The 21,170-nt window shown below is 41.9% G+C and overlaps 1 protein-coding gene across 8 annotated transcripts in view; it reads left to right on the top strand.

Annotated features, from left to right (window-relative positions):
* Positions 1-21,170, top strand: part of limch1a (LIM and calponin homology domains 1a) — a 341,909-nt gene that overhangs the window by 199,957 nt on the left and 120,782 nt on the right. For all 8 annotated transcript variants that reach the window (XM_055637033.1, XM_055637023.1, XM_055637013.1 and 5 more), the window contains exon 4: positions 13,396-13,502. In XM_055637033.1, the coding sequence (XP_055493008.1) occupies positions 13,396-13,502 (107 nt within the window). The remainder of the gene's footprint in view (positions 1-13,395; positions 13,503-21,170) is intronic.

Genomic DNA, 21,170 nt, shown 5'->3' with positions numbered 1-21,170 from the left:
TATTTTATTATTTTGTCTACATATTTCTTGCAGAATTATTTTGTACGCTTGGGGTGGGATTTTGATACGTAGATAGGTGTGACATATATCGGACGAGGCTAGCGAAACCACTGGGACAGGTCAGATCGATTGGAGCGAGCAGAGGAGAAGGAATATAGTTTTTTACCAGATCAGATAATCAGAACGGAAAGTTACGATTTGTATAAGGATAAAGAGGATCTGCTATGTTTACTTCTTTGTCTGTACAACTATTTCAATAAAATAGACAACAGACAATAGGTGCAGGAGTAGGCCATTCGGCCCTTCGAGCCAGCACCGCCATTCAATGTGATCATGGCTGATCATCCCCAATCAGTACCCCTTTCCTGCCTTCTCCCCATATCCCCTGACTCCGTTATCTTTAAGAGCCCTATTTAGCTCTCTCTTGAAAGTATCCAGAGAACCTGCCTCCACCGCCCTCTAAGCCAGAGAATTCCACAGACTCACAACTCTCTGTGAGAAAAAGTGTTTCGTTGTCTCCGTTCTAAATGGCTTACCCCTTATTGTTAAACTGTGGCCCCTGGTTCTGGACTCCCCCGACATTGGGAACATGTTTTCTGCCTCTAGCGTGTCCAAACTCTTAATGAGATTCAATGAGATTGATGGTTTTCCATTAACGTGGACTGTTTTGTTCTAGATTATGCTGAGATACTTGAGAATGGTTGGCACTGCACTTACTAGGGCAGGTGGAGATGCATATAGTTGTAGGTATGCAGGTGGAGAAATGATCTTGGGGTGTTGGGAGTATTTTGGCATAGGATACCTCGACTCTAACCTGGTCATGAGACCATATGATTTATGTTGCTGGTTTATTTGAATTTCTTGTCAGTGGTAACCTCTTGAATCTTGATGGTAGAAGATGCAGCAATAGTAATGTCATTGAGTATCGAGGGCAGATGGTTTATTCTCTCTTGCTGGAGATGGCCATTGCCAGTCACTTTCATGCCTCCTATCAACGTATCCCTGAAATCTGTTTGCTTTGACTTGGACTGTTTCTTTTGCTGAGGAGTTGTAATTGGAATTGACCCAATCACTTGTAAACAATCCCATCTCTAATTTTTCGATGAAAAGGTGGTCTTAGTCAAGGATTGCTGTTGTGATATTCTGGGACTGAAATGATTGTGCTTCAACAATGACAGCCACTTTCCTTTGTACCTTCCTATGACTCAAACCATAAGACTGTTTTACCTTTGATGCCCATTGACCACTTTTACCTTGATGTAAAGGGCAGCTATTCGCTACTCACCTCCATGCAACCAACAGCTGAAACCGGCACCCTACCACTACCACTACCATGACACCATGACACCATCAGTTATAGAGCCTCCATGAAATAAATATTTTGATTATTACAATGAAGCTGATCATAGGCAGACATTACATACATGGGATTGTATTACCCCAACATTAACCATGAATGCAAAATTTTATGACATTCTGCAATACATTATTTAGAGGCGTAGCAGACGGCTTCTTGGAGACCAAGGCTACCCTCCTTTGACTTTTGATCCCCTCGAATTAAGCAGAAACTAGAGCAGAAGAATGAAATGAGACAGCATCTTATGCTTGTTAAATATCCCTCCAAGGCATTGGAACAAAACACGAATTCTTGGACAGATCAGAGAGAGTTACGGTATGGCTTGCCAAGAGCTCAAAGCTTTTTGTGATCTGTTTCCTATTGCACAACTTTATCCTTCACCGAAGCATGAAGCAAGTGGAATGAGAACTGCTTGAGTTCCAGTCTGTCTGTTCATGGTGAGATCTGTTACTGCAGCCAATGAATTACGACTGCATCTTGCTTCATTACTTTTTATGCCCTTTCTCTCCAATAGAAGATCAAATATCTGTTAAGATGAACATTTTTTTTCAATGACATGTTATTCCCTTTCAATATAATACATTCAATATAATACATTCAACTCCATGAGTCCTCATCTTGTACAGTGACTTTTAATGTGACAAAGTAAGGAATAACTTATAGATTGGAGCAGCTGGGCTTGTACACTCTGGAGTTTAGAAGGATGAGAGGAGATCTTATTGAAACATATAAGATTATTAAGGGTTTGGACATGCTAGAGGCAGGAAACATGTTCCCAATGTTGGGGGGGGGGGGTCCAGAACCAGGTTTAAGAATAAGGGGTAAGCCATTAAGAACGGAGATGAGGAAACACTTTTTCACACAGAGAGTTCAGAGTCTGTAGAATTCTCAGCCTCAGAGGTCGGTGGAGGCTGGTTCTCTAGATGCTTTCAAAGGAGAGGAAGACAGAGCTCTTAAAGATGGCGGCATTAAGGGCTACGGGGAAGAAGGCAGGAACGGGGTACTGATTGGGGATGATCAGCCATGATCACATTGAATGGCGGTGCTGTCTCGAAGGGCCGAATAGCCTACTCCTGCACCTTTTGTCTATTGTCCATAGTTGTTCATATAGTTATATAGTATGAACATTTACCCTTTGTCGCGATTCCTCCATGCCTGCTAAGATGCCTATGTAAGCTAATCCAATTTACCTGCTTTTGACCCATGTTCCTCTGAACCCATATCCACTTGCCCATCCAAATATCTTTTAAATGTTGTACTTGTACCCATCTCTACGACCAATGCACTATGGTGCAGCGGTAGAGTTGCTGTCTTACCTGGGTTCAATCCTGACTACGGGTGCTGTCTGTATGGAATTTGTACATGCTCCCTGTGACCATGTAGGTTCGCCACGGGTGCTCCGGTTTCCTCCCACATTCCAAAGATTTTGTACGTTAATTGTACAGTTTCCTGTGCTTGTCCCAAATCTCTACCAAGCATATTGGAATAATAAAGCAGCTATCCTGCCTTGCCTTCATACGACTCCCTGCTGTATAAAAAGCTTGCCCATGTAGACAAAGCTTTTTCAAACAAATATTTTGTCTAGTTATATGTGCTATTTATTATTTTTTATTTTTTTAATTATTTTTATTAGAAGCAATTGCACAAGAATAAAACATTCGGCATGTAAAATTATACAATTATTGTACAGCTTCAATTTTAACCTTATAACCTGAAAATGAGGGAAAAGAAGAGAGAAAGAACGAGAGAAGGAGAAAGAGAAAAGTGAAAAGATAAGACCCCTAGACTACTGAAGTAGTGTGGCCAAAGAGTGAATAAAGATATGAGAGAAAAAAAAAAGTAAAAAGTGGAGATATACCTGCCCTTCGTCCCCCCCCCCCCCCCTCGCCCACCTCACCAACCCAGAGTCAGATTTAAATCCAAAGTTGTGTTGCGCCTTACTATCCTTGTAAGAATTCGGTGAAGGGTGTCCATGTCTTGAAAAATTGATCTGGTTTTTCTGCCAAGACAAGCCTAATATTTGCCAAATGTAGTGTCTCAGACATGTTTGTAATCCACATCTTCACAGTAGGGACTGATGTGTGTTTCCAAAATTTAAGTATTCGGTTTCTCGCAGTTATCAGGCCATAGTTAAGGAAACGTCTTTGAAATAATGTTAGCTCAGAACAGGCTTCTGACATACCTAGAGTAATCAATTCTGTGTCGGAGTCCAATTTTATTTCAAGTATTTTTGAAAAAATTTCAAAAAAAATTCCCCTCCGGAAATTATGTAACTTTATACAGGTGGCAAAAGAGTTGCTTCCTGCAGGAGACATTTATCACAAATAGGGGAAACATTTGGGAAGATCTTTTTTAGTTTATCTATGCAATATTTTAAATAGTATTAACGAGTGCCTAACGTTAAGAGAACAGTTGTGTATATATAGAAGGCTTTCCTCCCATCTATCTAAATTGTTAGGCCAAATTCATGTTCCCAAACTCGCGTAATTATTTCTGACGCTGGGGTTTGTATATTTAAAAGGGTATTATAAAGGTACGATATTAACTTATTTGAATCCGAGTTTCTATTCATGCATTCGTCTAGTATGTCTGGAACCATATATTGGGTATGTGATTTCAGATAGTCTCGTATTTGAAGATATCTAAAGTATTGGCTACCTTTCAGATGATATTTTGACTGTAATTCTTGAAATGAGAGGAGAGTCCCCATCTCATAAAGATCTCACAGTTTTTTAAATAAGTGTATTTTAAGAAAGAAAAATTCTGTGATTTTCCAAAACTTCTGATGACTAATGGCATAGTATCATTGGCACGTTGGTAAATAATGCGGCAAATTTTTACACAGCAAGATCTCATGCACAGTAAATGAGTGATTTCTACATGACCCTTGTTGCTGCAGGTTGATGGAGGGTTTTGAGGAACTGAAGCCACTCTACTGATTGTCAACAAACACTGACCTTTTGTTTCCAATTCTGTGGACAGATGGGGTGGTGATTGAATGTCTTATCCAGAAAGGCAGTGTGATCAACCTTTCAGCCAACGAAAATACAACCATTTAATCACTTGATCAAATGTGATTACAGTTCGATTAAATTACTGGAATCCCAACTGGAACTGGAACTGATAACTATGGAATAATCGTGGGTTCTATGAATGACTTGATTATAGAAATTACTTTTGATGATACTGGCATGTTAATATTATTTACATTGAAATATGCTGCTGTAATTTTAATGGAGGCTTTAATGTGTTTATTTTAAATGCCCTAAAGTAGTGGAGAGAAGAACTTGATTATACACAATATTCATTCATCTTAAATGTTCCGTCGCAACCTTCACGAACTAATGCTAGAGATGTAATTACATTTTCAGTAATTACTTTTCAGGAAATAATTTCATAATCTTCACGGTTTATTTACTTTAATAATGACATACATGTTTAATCACAGATTGTATGCAGAAGAGGTTTGATTTGTTAAATGGTCTTTGATTAGGGCATGTACAGGATCAGCACCTGAAAGCAAACAAAAGAAGTTGGTTTGTTTTTTAGTCAAGGTAGGGCTGCCAACATTGGGTGAGAGTTGAGAGTGAGAAATTGCGTGGGAGCATAGCGACTGAGGGGGGGGGGGGGGGGGGGGGGAGGGGGTAGGGAGGGAGCTTTTGCATTTTTCAGCTTGAAATTGTGCAATCTGGTGCATACTGTAGCAAGTCTTTTAACTCCCGGGAATGCGGGCCGGCCCAGGTGCTCCTTGTCCAGCTGGGGTCCGGGGAGGGTGAGGGTCAGTGACCCGGGGCTCAGGCATCGGAACAGAGCCTTAGCCCAAGATTCATCCCCGCGGCTCCGGATGCGGCACCGACGCCCCCACTCACCCGGTCCGTTCCTGGCTCCGGGCCGGGGTTAAAACTCCATGGGGTGTGGGCAGAGCGGACGACGGACATAGAGCCGCTGGAGGTGAGGGTGCGAGCCGTGCCTCGGGGGGGGGGGGGGGGGGGGGGGGGGGGGGGGGGGGGGGGGGGGGGGGGGGGGGGGGGGAAGGGAGGGGGGGAAGTTTGGTGCTGGGACCACCTCATCTCATCTACACGGGAGAAACAACATTGTCTCACCTCATCTACACGGGAGAAACAAAACTACTTTTTTTCCCACAAAATCATCCGGCGGGCCGGTATTTTGACAGCTCTGCTTTAAACCAATGCCCTCTAGTTCTTGAATCACATATCCCGGGATATAAGGTGGACTATGCATCCACCTTGTATTCCCCTCGTGGTTTTTACTCGCCTCTAAAACAATTTTTGCTTTATTTTCAACTTCCAGCACCTGCAGATTTTTGAGCGTGAGAAATTTGTGATCAGCGTGAGAGCGTGAGAATTTTGTGAAATGCGTGAGTCTCACGGCTCAATGCGTGAGAGTTGGCAGCCCTGCTAATAATGCAAACATTTTATGCAAGTTCCAATTGTTTGGACAAAAATTACTTATTACTGCTTTATAACAGTTAAGTTACTTTAAAACCATTTCAGAAATTATGGCGGTCAACTAACAATCAACTAACAATTTATAGCAAACTAAAAAAAAAATAACATGTTCCCTTTCCTGACTCTACCTCATAAGTACTTTAATGCTGTTAACAGAGCAAAGGGAAATTAATCTCAAGAATCAAAATGGGGAAAGTGGGGACAATTTTGCTTAAATGGTCATTCTAAGCCCATTCAGATCTGCATAGAGTCATAGTTATACAACATGTACATGGCTGGCCCAATATGTCCAATATGATCAAGTTGTCATTCTGCGTGCCCAGGGACGGGCTGTCGTTCCCAGATCAGCTCGCGTCCCAGGGACTGGCTGCAGATCTCAGGTTGGCTCGCCTGCCACGACCACACAAAAACAAATTGAAAAAAAACCCTGTAGTTTTTCAGGTTACGGGCCGGATTTGGCACGTGTGCCATAGGTTGCCGAACGCTGTCCGAGATGTTTGGCCTCATTGTGGTCCCCCCCCATGTTTTAACTGATTCACCTGGTTAGTTCCATCTCTGGCTGCTTCACGTTGTCAGTGGCTGCACATTCAACCAAGAAAGAAAAGAAGAGAAGAGACGCGATGTCACTCACAGCCGCCAACTGACGCGCTTCCCTTGACCGCACAGATCGCTCTGATGTGGCGCAAAGAGACAAACTGCAGGGACTGAAGACAGTGTGAGAATTTTGTCATCAGCGTGAGAGCGTGAGAATTGGCTGAAATGCGTGACTCTCACGCTCAAAGTGCGAGAGTTAGCAGTCCTGTCTATGGCCAGGATGTGACAACACACACAGGGAGACAGACAGACACACACAGGGAGGCACACACACACACACAGGGAGGCGCACACATACGCACACGCACACGCACACGTACACAGGGAGGCACCCACACAGACATACACACACAACAGGCAGGCATGCACACACACGGAGACACACACACAAGGAGACACACACAGGGAGACAGACACAGACACACACACACACACCTTTCCTTCCCCCTCCCTCCCTCTCTCGCTCCCTCCCTCCCTCCCTCTTTCCTCCCCCTCCTTCTTTCCTCCCCTTTCTTCTTCCCTTCTTTCATTCCCTTTCTACATCCCCTCCCCGTCTCTCTTTGCCTCCGTCCCTCGCATTTTTTCTTTCCCTCACTCTCTCTTTCTCCCCTCCCTCTCTCCTCCCTCTCTCTCCCGGACGTCTGGCGGGGACGGTGTAGCGTGGATTGGCAGCGCTGGCGCTGCCGTGTGAGTTGAAGGGCAGGAGAGAGGGAGGGAGGGAGGGAGGGAGCGAGCGAGGCTGCAGCGGTGGCCGGCAGCACAGCGCTCGCAGCTGACACACAGAGGCGCTGACACCCGTTGCCCGGGACCGACGCGCTTCCCCAGACCGTGCAGATCGCTGTCATGTGGCGCAAAGAGACAAACTGTGCAGTAAAGATCGTACAGCTCCACTATAGGATCTTAGCTGCACAAGGACTGAAGACAGTGTGAGAATTCTGTCATCAGCATGAGGGCGTGAGAATTGGTTGAAATGCGTGACTCTCACGCTCAAACCATGAGAGTTAGCAGCCCTGGTCAAGGTCAGGCAGTGTACAGAGTGATATTTCTTGGCAGTAGCAGCGTTTTCCTCCGTGTGTCTGGTAGCCAAACTTCAGCTGCAGATATTGGCAGCTGTGTGCTGTTTATCTAAAGTCATTGTACTCCACCTAGCTGTGGTGCACACAGTATGATCATTTCTTTGCTAAACCGTAATCAGTCAGAGACACAAGATTTAGTTTTCAGTTTGGAAAATTTTGTCAGTATTGCACAGCCCCCTTTGCCTTGATTGGAGGTGAATTCATTGGATGTATTCAAGAGAGAGTTGGATATTGTTTTCAGGGCTAACGGAATCAAGGGATATGGGGGGAAAGCAGGAACGAAGTACTGATTCTGGATGATCAGCCATGATGATATTGAATGGTGGTGCTGGCTTGAAGGGCCGAATATCCTACTGCACCTATTTTCTATGTTTCTAACCTGTAGGAGAACATGCGACCTGAATGTTTTATCGTGCAGTTCCTTTGTGATGCTAGCTATTTTACTTATGCATCTTATGAAAGACCCTCTGGAACAAATCTTTATAACAAAGATTCTGTGTGATGAACCAAATATTGTACTTCTTTTTCAGAAAGTAAGTGTTAGAGAAGGTTTAGATAAATAGATTAGGGTCTATGCCCTGGCATTATTCCAAGAATTTAAGGCAACTGTAATCATATTGAATCAAATGATTAAACTGTGGTATTTATGTTGGCTGCTTCTGAGGTACCAAAGCTACGGGAGAAATAAGATATTGCTTCTGAATTATTCACCACTACTGAAAATATGTGGTGAATTTAGTTGGGGGTGAGTGACTAGGACCACTGTTTAATTTCAATTTCTACCCAAATAAGTACATCGAACTTTAGCCGAATTAAATGTTCTTTAACTAAAACTGGCTCAATTCCATCTTCATAAAAATGTGTGCACAGTTATCATGAACAAAACCTCTGATATTGGAATTGGAAAAGTGGTATTAGCCTTCAAGGCATGTCCCTTTCTGGTTTTAATGTAAGCCGCAAAGTTGTTCAATACATTTTTTTGGTGGTGATTAACATTTCTGTAGCTTGTTTTTCATAAGTTCTGAAAAGGATTGATTGTCCTTCTGTTTGTTAGTGTTGCAGATGTGAGCTATGGAGAAATCTGGCATAGTCCTATATTCCACAGTGCTGGAATCTCTGGGATGCCATTAGTAGGTTAAACACTTTTCTAAGGCTTTATTCATGTAATTAGCAGAATTGTAATCGGATTGGACTAAATGACTAAATTAGGATATTTGTGCTGGCTGCTTCTAAATCACCTTCAGTTCGACTGTAATGGCACTTTCAAACTATTCCAAGCTTCAGCTTTCCATTGCCATTACTACACAAGCAGGGAGGAGTGATTGTACGTAGCTGATAGCAAAAACGAATCCCCCAGTCGTTCTTTCCAGTTTGATTCTTTTCAGGGGATATGGGGAGAAGGCAGGAATGGGGTACTGATTGTGGATGATCAGCCATGATCACATTGAATGGCAGTGCTGGCTTGAAGGACCGAATGGCCTACTCCTGCACCTATTGTCTGTTGTCTATTTTATTGAAATAGTTGTACAGAAAGAAGTAAACATAGCAGATCCTCTTTATCCTTATACAAATCGTAGCTTTCCGTTCTGATAATCTGATCTGGTAAAAAACTATATTCCTTCTCCCCTGCTCGCTCCAATCGATCGGACCAGTCCCAGTGGTTTCGCTAGCCTCATCCGATATATGTCACGCCTATCGACGTATCAAAATCCCACCCCAAGCGTACAAAATAATTCTGCAAGAAATATGTAGACAAAATAATAAAATATGCTAACAGTAACTAGCCTAAGCAAGAATGGCTCCTACACCGACCATGGAGAAATTAGATCTTATAGCCATCTGAAAATATATAGGGGACTTATTGGGGTGTTGTTGCTGATGGGGCAATGAGATCGGTGGCTTTCCTGCATTGCCCAGTTTCCTCTGTGCTGGTATTTTTGTGATGTTACCAGCTCGGGTAGGTGCATCACCAGCAATTGTTCTTGGCCACTTTTCCTAACATGAGCAGTCATAATGTAAGTGTTGCACAGAAATAGATTGCAAATCCATCGTTATAAATTGCAAGTGAGTAGATCTGAATGGAACATGCGTCATGAACATTATATCATAGCAATAAGTGATCAACATTCTGTAAATATTACGGCATTGTCTGAAAAGGTTACAAACCAGTTCTATTACTCAGACATACTACACTGTAATATATTCTGTGACAATGCATGGGGTCGGTGATATTATGCTTGACTCCTAATGTGTAAATTTCTCCACATGTTAGGTAGAGGAAAAGGGCCATTCAGTTGACAGCGTAGATAGATTCCTTTGGAGGGAGCATTGATTTCTAATTTCAAATGTAACATCTGGAATATGGGCCTGATTTGCTCAAAGTCATTTGAGATGCCTATAACACATACCAAACTGACATACTGGATTTTGTAGGAAGGAACTGCAGATGTTGGTTTACACTGAAGATAGACAGAAAAAGCTGGAGTAACTCAGACCGGTCTCGACCCGAAACGTCACCAATTATTTTTCTTTAGAGATGCTGCCTGACCCGCTGAGTTACTCCAGCTTTTTCTGTCTATCTTCTGACATGATGGATTGAAGGATAAAGAAGCTGTTGTCCATACCTGTTTGGCTTTAGTGGTTTTCTTTATATTCGTGGACTGTTGGTTATTTTCTATACATTGGTGTATGGATGACATTAACCATTTCATGATGATGCCTCACACATACAGTAGCTCAAGGTAGTTAACGGCAACAACTTACATTTATAAAGTACTATCCTGGAGTGACAATGTCCACAACATTTCACAGGGGGATAATCATACAAAAATTGACCCCATGTCAAAGTAGTGATAGTAGGACAGTAAAATGTTTTTTTTTTCTCTGTTCGTGTGGAAACACTACTTTAGTTGATGATAACATGTGCATTTCTTTAAAACCAAATGACTTTGCATACAAATGTGATGATATCATACTACCTGAAGAAAATAGCTATTGTATGATAACATTTGTTTTTTTCATCTCGCTTTTTGTGAAGATGTAATGTAATCGATAAAGTAATGCATGATAGAATTGCAAAACTTCAATAAGCTTCAAAGGACAAGGAGGTACATTCTCTACATCCCTCCTGGAGAATAGCTTCAAAGGGACAGAGAATCCTCTCTGCTTCAAAGACACGGAAATGTAACTTTATTCAACACACTGCAGCTGTTTCAGTAAGCAACCTGAACATTCACTGCAGCCCATCACTGATGCAAAACCTGCCTTGCTCGTGCTGTCTACCCAATAGATGGCAGCAACTCATCAAGTTTTTCTCCATCATAAGGATAAACCTTGATCCGAATGACTGAGACAGATTGGAGCAGCTGTTGTTTCGATACAACACACGCAAAGTGGAATCCAAATCACAACATCCTTACTTGAGAATATGTTTTCCCTTTCCAATGGGCTTGGTCCCTTACATCTAGTACTACTTCTGGTCATGAAGTTGCTATATCCTCCAACCTTAATGCAAACTATTATATACTATTAAACTATTAACTTATATGCCAACTATTATCTGAAACCCAGGGCTTCAAAGTGACATGTGATCTCAGAAATATTCAATGTGCAACTGTTGCTTGTAACAAGCGATTGCTAATGAATTCCATCCTCAAATATCACAACAAAGCTAACAATTATAAGTGAGAATGAACTGCAGCTTTAGATTCCCGAAGAGTGACATAGGTTTGATGCTGTTTTCCACATTAAATTTTAATTGCAGTTGCAGTCAGGCAAATTTATGCCCCATTTATCTCATAGTTGTTTCTTTGTGACATTAAACTAGTCAACGATCAGGAAAGTCCAATATACTTCAGGAACCGTTGTGTCTTGGACATGTTTTAATTTAGCAGTCTTTCGAATTCCCTTCCCTGTGTCAGGATGTTTGGGACTGCAACATGGTTGAGGATGCCCTGAACTGGTCAGTCCAAGCTGGCCAGTGATTTCCCAACTGTTTCCCACTATGGGGCTTCATGTGCACTGGGCCACATCTTGCTGCAACTCTGCAGCAGACCCAGTATAAGAGCAGTGTATCCATTTGTTTGAGTAGAGAGGAGTGGCTATGAAAGGGAGAGATAAGTATGAAAAGAGGAAATTAATATTTTTTTGAATTAATTGTATTTTCTCCAATTTTTTCCATAAAGGTTATTTTTATGTGATTTAATTTTTATTTTACATTTTAATACTTGTTGGGTTTTTTTGGATTTGAATGGTATTTATCTGTTAATGAATGTCAGAGACATTCAGTTTTGACACTTGACAAAGCTCAGGGGATGTGGCTATGTCTTCAAAGCTTTGGGTGTGGGGCTTGTTCTGGACCACACAGTACCTTTCCATGTACCCAAACCCCATCTATCAATGCTGCGGAACAGTGGAGTAGTAAATGTGCACTTTGATCACCATTTGGAACATATTCTCATTACTAGACCTTGAGGAAATTAGACGATAAGACCATAAGACATAGGGGGAAAATTAGGCCATTCAGCCAATTGTGTATACTACCATTCCATCAACCCTATTCTGCTTCCTTCTCCATCATGCTTGTTGCTCTTTCTCTACAAAGGAAGGTTCCTTTGTAACCTTCTGTCAAGAACCTATTAATCTCCTCTTTGAAAATGCCTAACGTCTTGGCCTCCACAGCTGTCTGTGGCAATGAATTCCACAGATTCACCATTCATAATATTTTCAATGCTGGGTGTACGTTGGTAAAGCAGCCCTCAGTGTACAGTAAGACCTTTATAGTCCTAAAAAGATCACTGCCACCAGCAATTTTGCACCCAAACTTAATTTATTTGTCTTCTCTGCAGATAAAACTGGACATTCGTTGTATCCCTAAAGGGCCTGTCCTAACAGTATGCGATTGCATGCGTCTAGCGCGACCAAACGTGGTGGCTTGAGGCGTACGGCCTCGCAGGCCGGTCCCACTTCCAACTGCGGAGCCGACTGGAGTTGTGCGGAGCTGGTCCCGACATCATACTCACCAATCAGCTGGGCAGGAGGTGGGCCGACTGAATTTGGACGTCGCACGGCGTTGTGCGGTTACGTCATCACGCAACTGCACGCCGGGCGCTGACGTCATCGCGCAACGCCACGTGCTAGGCGTACGGCGTCAAGAAGCTGCGTACGGCGTCAAGATGCTGCGTACGCCGTCGAGACGCTGCTTACGACGTCAAGAAGCTGCGTACGCCCGTCGAGGCACTGCGTATGACCTCAATGCGGCTGCAGGGCGACAGGCCAGTGCCACGCGGAATTTTTGGACAGTGTCAGTTTTTCGGAGCCCAGCGCGATGTCGTGACCAGCCCCGTTCAACTCCATACGGCTCCGGCGATCGAAGTGGGACTGGCCCCGCGAGGCCGTACAGCTCAAGCAACCACGTTAGGTCGCGCTCGCCGCATGCAGTCGCATGCTGGTGGGACAGGCCCTTAAGTGTCTGTCTCCTTTAACCGTCAGACTGCGATTATGATTCAAAGTAAATAGGAAGATGCTTTAATTTCAGTTCATAATATTTGTGAGGAATGTGCAGGCAAACCATATCAACACTTATTTAATTTACATCAAGAAGCAAATGTTAATATTTTGTATATACTTGCTAACTTTGTTTTATAATTACATATTGTTCCATTTGTTACATATAATTACCATTTTGTTCAAATATTTTGGACAGAGGTTAGTTTGTAGGTGTTCTACAAATATGTGAGATGATTACTTACTTTTGAGCTGCACAGGCTATAAACCAAAATGAATCAGCATGACTTTAAATAAAGTATTGCTGGCATATGATATTCCATTAATAACACTTGCATTAATGCACTGTTGCACTCATGCCATCATCCTGTATCAATTTTATTGTCTCCTATAGGACAACATTACATTGTTTTTGAGAGCATGTGAAGAGCTTGGACTAAAGGGATCACAGCTTTTTGACCCTGGTGATCTCCAGGACATGACCAACAGAGCCTCAGTCAAGTAAGTGGAAAAAAAAGCTACCGGTACTTGTGCAAAATATTTTTTTTTTCATTTGCCTTATGTTTCGCAGCAATTGGAAAGGAATTTGGAAGAACTGTGCTGAACATCTACGTTAATTTGAATTAATTCTTACTTTTGCTGTAAAGAATATAGAATACTTAATGCAATCATTTAAATTGTAAAAAGAAAGATATATTCCCTTTCATAAGCATTTTCTTGAATGAGATTGTCATGAAAGTACACATTTTCAACAAAATCCAAGATGTATAACTAGTGTGTCTGTGCAAGTCTGGAGTTAAAGAGTAGTTTTACCCTTTGGCCCAGTAATGCTCAGCTTGCATGCTGCAGATTCTTCTCTGTTTGGCTGATTCCTGCCTTTTTAATGGCAAAACATATATCTCAGCAATGACCTGACTTCTGGAATATGTATCAAGGTTTCTGAAATTCTCACTGTATTGATGTGTCAAATCTGTATGCCTGTTAATTAGTAATGCCAAGATATTGAGAACAAGTGGAATTCAAATCATTAATGTCCAAAGAATGATGTTTTTGATGTAATAATTTTTTGTATGTGGAAAAGCACTGCCAGAGAATGCCACAGAACACAAAATTAATTTGACATATTAATCAGATGCTGCTGTGTTGCAATCAGCATATACTTCAAGTGTACTTTTTGATTACTGCATTTTATTGTACATGAATTAACAGCTTAGAAAACAAAATATAAACAGTGGATCAATTCTCATCATTACAGATTATGTAAATCATCATCATACTCCTACCATAATTCCTGCATAACAGAATTTAGTTTATACAGTGGTGAAATTATTAAGTGTCATAGAGTCGATATGTTGCGTGTTTTGCTTTGATTCTTGGCCTCTGCTATATTGACAAAATTATTGCAACCTTATTTACCTCTATGGATCATCGTACTACAAGCCAAGTTGATTGAAAGTGGTTCTTCATTTGTTCACATCTACCCAAAACAGCATCCAAAGCACTTTTTGCCTTCATTATCTGACTTTTTTTTAAATCAGCCGTTCTGTTTACAATCACAATTCTTTATAATCTGCTTCAGATGTTAATCAACCTTCAAATAAAAGTATACTTCAGGTTGTCTGCTTTATAATAATAATTTCACCACTGTATAAACTAAATTCTATGCAGGAATTATCGTAGGAATATGATGATAATTAGATGCTGCCTGCAACAACACTGTAAATTTGGTTTTCTTGAATGTATTTATGATTCTTTGATCAGAGCAACCCCTCCTGCAGCATATATACTCTGCTTCTTCTGGTCTTACTGAACCTTGATTTAATCTCCCTGTGTGAACTAAACATGTATTTGTCATGCATGGGTTAAACAGATGGAAAGCACTGATTTAAAGTGGCCTCGGGATACACTCAATCTACTTTAATTAACATAATGCACCTGTTATGATTATCGTTTTATATGCAATGTACTCCCACACTAGGTTCATTGTTTTATTCTTTCATTTAAGGATAATTAATTGATTCAAGATTAAGTATCCAAATATTTCAACCCAGTCATTCCCTCATAGAGTCCATTGTTTTACAAATGAACCACACAAATAGTGGGTTTGTAGATTAATTGCTCTGTATAAAATTGCCCCTAATGTATTGGGATTGGATGAGAAAGTGGGGTAACATTGAACTAAGGCGATAGGGTGATCGAAGGTCGGCATGGACTGAAGGCCCCATGTGGGCCAAAAGGCCCATTTCCGTACTGTAGATCTAAAACCTTAAAATACTAAACCCAACGATAGATATAATTTGCACTTTATGTGCAGTGGATGTTGACCTGGATCCTCTGTACATATAGAGGCACTTTATCATTGTGATATGAGTATGACCCGTAAACAGCTAAATAGACCTAGAGGGAAAGGCATGTTTCAATGTTAATTGAAGAGCCAGATACTGCCAGGACGATCTCCAGGGAGTCAAAGCATCAATGGATTTCGAAGTGTACTCCTTCTTTAACTTTCCATTCTTGTGGATTAATTTCTCCCATGTTCCTCCCTACCCTGACCCATCTTCATGGTCCCATGGATAGTACCCAAATCCCTCTCTGAACTTTTCCCAATTTCCCTCCCTCCGGATCCTGCGAGAGGATTTGAGTATAGGAGCAAGGAGGTCCTACTGCAGTTGTACAGGGCCCTAGTGAGGCCACGCCTGGAGTATTGTGTGCCATTTTGGACTCCTAATTTGAGGAAGGACATTATTGCTATTGAGGGAGGAATGGGATACTGATTTTAGATGATCAGCCATAATCATATGGAATGGTGGTGCTGGCTCGAAGAACCGATCTCTTTTCACCACCCACCCATCTTCCCAACTCCTCACTCACTCGCTCGACGATAGCATTCATTCTCCTCAACCTACGCACACCCGATTATCTCCTCTCATCCCACCCTCCTCTGCACGTGCTCCTCTTACCCAGCGCTATCAGGTCATTCTTCCTCCCCCATATCATTTGTCCACAGCGACATGTTTACTGCTGATTGCAGCAAACTAGAAATACACCTTCCTCACCACCTTGCAAACGTTTGATTACAATGGACCAACGTTTCAGAAGTGGAATGTGCCACAATATTTATGTTATCGAAGGTGACAGAGGATGCCTCTTCACCTGACCATATTTTATCTCACTATTGTACCCCAACTCCTGCTGTGATTGCTTCTCAGATAAGCACCATCTGCTGCCTTGATTTCCTACCAACATAGATTCCAACATGTTGAAAGATCCATTTTGATGGCGACATCCGAATCAGAATCAGAATCACACCTTATTCGCCAAGTATGTTTTGCAACATACGAGGAATTTCATTGGCCAGGTCAGTCATAGAATTAAAAGCAACAAATCACTCAGAAACACATTTTACCATGAACTTCCACCAAAGTGACTCCTCCACATTCCTCACTGTGATGGAAGGCAAAATAAAGTTCATCCTTCCTTTTGTTTTTTCTCGGTCGGGGGCCTCGAGCCCTCCGTTGACGGGATGGTCTTGATTCCCGTAACCGGCGGCGTTCGGGCCCTCCGCATCGAGGCGTTCAGCTCCTGCATCGGGGGGATGTCAGCTCCCCTGCGCCGTGCGATCAAACCTCGTGTCGGGGCTGGTCGAACCTTCTGCGATGTTGGAGCTCCCGACTAGCCTCTCCCGAGACTGCGAGCCCTTGATGGTAAGTCCGCAGTGGTCGCGGTGGGAGCGATCCCAGGCAAGGGGTCCACTCCGATGTTAAGTCCGCGCCCCGCGGTGGGCTCACAACAGTCCGAGGACTCTCCCAGCTCCAGCGATGTTAGGCCGCAGAGCCCGGAGAATGGGATCCGAAAATTGATCACATCTCCGGGAAGGTAAGAACTTGAAATAAAGTTTCCCCTGATCCCCTCCCCCATCCCCCCACATAAAACAAACCGAAGAACATTAAAACCAACTTTTAACAAACTAAAAAATAACAAAAGGAAAGAAAAAAATGAACAGGCAGGGCTGCCATCTCCCCTGGTGGTCTATGGACATCATCATCTTGTTGTTAAGCTGGAAAGAGTGCAGTGAAAATTTACGAGGATGTTGTGAGGACTCGAGGGCCTGAGCTATAGGAAGAGGTTGAGCAGGCTAGAATTTCATTCATTGGAGCGCAGGAAGATGAGGGGCAATCCTATAGAGGTGTGTAAAATCGTGAGAGAAATAGATCAGGTAAATGCACCAAATCTGTTGCCCAGAGTAGGGGAATCGAGAACCAGAAGGCATAGGTTTAAGGTGAGAGAGGAAAGATTTAATAGGAATCTGAGGGATAATATTTTAACACGAGCTGCCGGAAGAGGTAGTTGAGGCAGGTACTATTTTAACATTTAAGAGACAATTGGACTAGTACATAGATAGGACGGGTTTAGTGAGTTATGGACCAAGAGTTATGGGATTAGTGTAGATGGGGCATGTTGGTCAGCATGGGCACGTTAGGCTGAAGTGTCTGTCTCCATGTATGACTATGGCTATCTATGATTATTATTAACAACAACTTTCCCTCAGCCACTATTCCCAATTTATCAGCGTTGTGAATATCACTCCAGTCTAAAAAAGGATCCTGACCCAAAACATTACATGCCCATTTCCTCCACAGATGTTGGCTGACCCTTTGCAACATCCTCATAATAAAAGGATGTTGCAAACGGTCCCCCCAACATTTGTAGTTTTATCCCTACTCCTTAAAAGGGCATGCATAATAAGCCTGAATAATTATCTACTCTTTCACCCTGTTAATTCCTTCTTCCTTTCGTATACTCATCACTACGTGCTATTTGTCCACGTTAGATATTTTCAGTGCTTTACATGGTACCCACACCGTTGAGATACACACTATTTATTTTGTATGACTCTCTAAAGATTTACTATTTATATTGGCTCAAATAGGATTGCGTGAGATGTTCACCCTGAAGTTTTAGTTTCAAAAGACACATCACGGAAACTAAAGTCCACAATCCTGGCCAATTTCACCTCTACTATTTGTGCAGCTGGCATTATGAAGTGTTATCTCTTCCTCACATTCTTCAATCTCTTGTGGTCTTTTAACCAGGCAATTAACCTCCGGCTCTTCCACGCAGTCAAACAATATGGCAGTAGCCTAGAATCCCACACCCCCACCCTCACTACTAATCAGAAAGTATTTGCTTAAAATTAATTAAAAGTAAATCATGGAGTTATTTCCTATGACTAGTTCCAATACCTAGGAATGCTGTTCTCTACCATACATACCATTTCCATGGAATTCCCGATTCTGTCATCCCATCTCACAATGCATTTTACAAGTGTCACTTAAAAGGAATATTTCCTGAATAGGAACATCTCCACCTTGGTGGTATAAGATCTAACATCCAGTCACGGCTTCATGTCTTAATTTCCCATGAAACAAAGAATAGAAAGAATTGAGTTATCGAATTGCAGCGGTATATGGTTGGCCTGAGCAAATTGCCTGTCACGTTTCCTATATTACAAGAAGATATTTCAAAAGGATGTTACTCATAGATTCATACAGTGTGGAAACTGGACCTTCAGCCCAACTTGCCCTCACCAGTCAAAATGTCCCAACTTCCTTCTCTCCAAAGATGCTGCCTGTCCCGCTGAGTTACTCCAGCATTTTATGTCCCAGCTACACTAATCCCAATTGCCTGCTTTTGGTCCATATCCCTCCAAACCTGGCCTATCCATGTACTTGTCCAAATGTTTCTTAAACGTTGCAATACTACTTGCCCCAAATACCTCCTCCAGCAGGAACATTTTCCATACACCCACCACCTTCTGTATGGAAAAAGTTACCCCTCAGTTTATCCCTATTAAATCTTTCCCCCCTCACCTTAAACCTATGTCCACTGGTTCTTGATTCCCCTACTCTGGTCAAGAGACTCCGTGTGTCTACATGACCTATTCCTCTCCTGATTTTGTATACTGATTTTGTTACTGATTGCAGTATGTGTAGTTTCCACAACATTCATTTATTTTCTGATAAGACTTGAACTTAATCAACTCTCATCACTGCATCAATCCCATCAGTGTATTTTACCAACAATGGATCAGTGTATTATACCAACGATGGATCTGTACCTTAAGTGCTGTGCTGGCCCGTAAGCTCAGTTTAGTTTGTGTAGGAAAGAACTGCAGATGCTGGGTTAAACCAAAGATAGACACCAAAAGCTGGAGTAACTCATTGGTAGATTGACTGTGGGTACCTGTAATTCGGGTGTCTGATGAAGAGTCTCGACCCGAAACGCCACTCATTCCTTCTCTCCAGAGATGCTGCCTGCCCCGCTGAGTTACTCCAGCTTTTTGTGTCCATCCTCAGCTTAGTTTGTCTCTTTTAAGTCTTTTTGTTCATGTGTATTTTGTTTAATTGAAACGGTTCATCAAGTTTCAAATGTGATTCTGTAAGATTCTGATATAGGATAGAGTATGTTCTCTGGTTATACAGTATATGACATGAATAGTATAGCTAAGCACAGATGGAAGCTCTACTTTAGCTTTGTGTAGTACTACTGTCTCTGGTCACAGCAGATTGGAGATCAACATTCCATGTCTAAGATAATAACAAGTTAGGCTGCACAATTGGTGGAGTTCTGTGCCATTAAGATGTGGCTTTTCAAGAGCCAAGTTATACCATGAACCCAGCTGTTCCGTTATTTTGAAGAGAAACAAAGGCATTCTCCCAGGAGTGAGAAAAGAATGTTGAGAAGTACTCAGTAGGTTAGACAACGTGACCTTTCATCAAAACTTTTCCATCATCTGCAAGTAGTTTGTTTTTGATATTCCCACTGCACCTGGCCAAAATGTATTCCTCAAAGCTTTTTATTGTAATTGTGGGTTGTGAGACCAAACTCTGGGCAAATTACTTGCCATGTTTTCTACATTACAACATTGACTGCATTTCAAACACATTTTATTGACTGTAGGATATTTTAGAAGGCTCAGAGGTCGTAATTCCACAGGTTAAGCAAGGGCTTCTCATTCCTACCAGTTTCAGAGAAGAGCTAATCTGATTTGAGGTGTTTGTGGGATAAATCAAGTGTAGAAAAATACGACTCAAATTGGGATACCAATTTCTCAACAAAATATAAACATCAACACTCAATTGCATAGAAAAAAAGAGTGAGTGTACCACAATAAACATTACCAAAAATTCTGCATGACTGTAGCAGAATGACACGATGAATGTGTGGACTTGTGTAAAGTATCACAACCTCGCAACATTGGACAAGAACAAAAAAAAAGACACAAACTGCAGGAGGAACTCAGGCGGTTCAGACTGCATCCTCGGAGAACATGTGATAGGTGACATTTCGGGTCGAGACCCTTCTTCAGATTGATCAGATCAGCCAAGCTCAATTCTCTCAAGGCATGCTGCCCACACTGAACAACGGGAATCGAAGGTGCTCATCCAACTACAGGCCTGGTGAGGATTTTAGTGAGGATCAGGAGCTGTGCCTTCATCATTGCACCGTTGTTGTGGAAGCTTGGTGTTGAATGGTATTGAAGAAATTGGGGTTAGTTAAATGTCCTTTATCATGAAATATAGTTATTAATGAAACAATGACAGTAGGCAAAACAGAAAAAATGGTTGTTACATAATTGATCTAGAATGCCTCATTAATCTATTTAGCCTTTCTGTTAACTGGCTCAAAATAAAGGATGCAGTTTGACATTAATCACACTGCAAGCATTCCCCTGGGAGGATGCCAGATAACCTCATTATTGCACTGGCAGCGAATGGTTTCAGACTATGGTGGGAGATGACAGTTAGGGTAAATGCAGTGAATTACAGCTTTGCTACTAACACAAAACACTGAGTGCACACTAGATAAAAGTTATATCAAGAATAATCCATATCTTGCAAAGCACAGGAGACTATGTAGAAATACAGACATGAAAGATCTCAAACCCACTTTAATCGGAGCTAAAATATCACCCTGTACCAATTTTAACAAACAACAAAAAACCAGCATATTTGATATCGCATTCCCATTTACATTTTATATAACATTTTTGAAGTAATTGGTTATAAAATCAGGTGTTACTCCTTTTTTTGTTAAAGACTGCAATCATTTTCCAGTGACCTGTTGGTTCATGAACCCTCGGACATCCTACGGAGATGTGAAAATCAT

The sequence above is a fragment of the Leucoraja erinacea genome, chromosome 1, assembly GCF_028641065.1.
Source record: "Leucoraja erinacea ecotype New England chromosome 1, Leri_hhj_1, whole genome shotgun sequence".
NCBI lineage: Eukaryota > Metazoa > Chordata > Chondrichthyes > Rajiformes > Rajidae > Leucoraja > Leucoraja erinaceus.
Note: the sequence above shows the minus strand (reverse complement) of the source record. Positions and strands in the feature narration are given on the sequence as shown.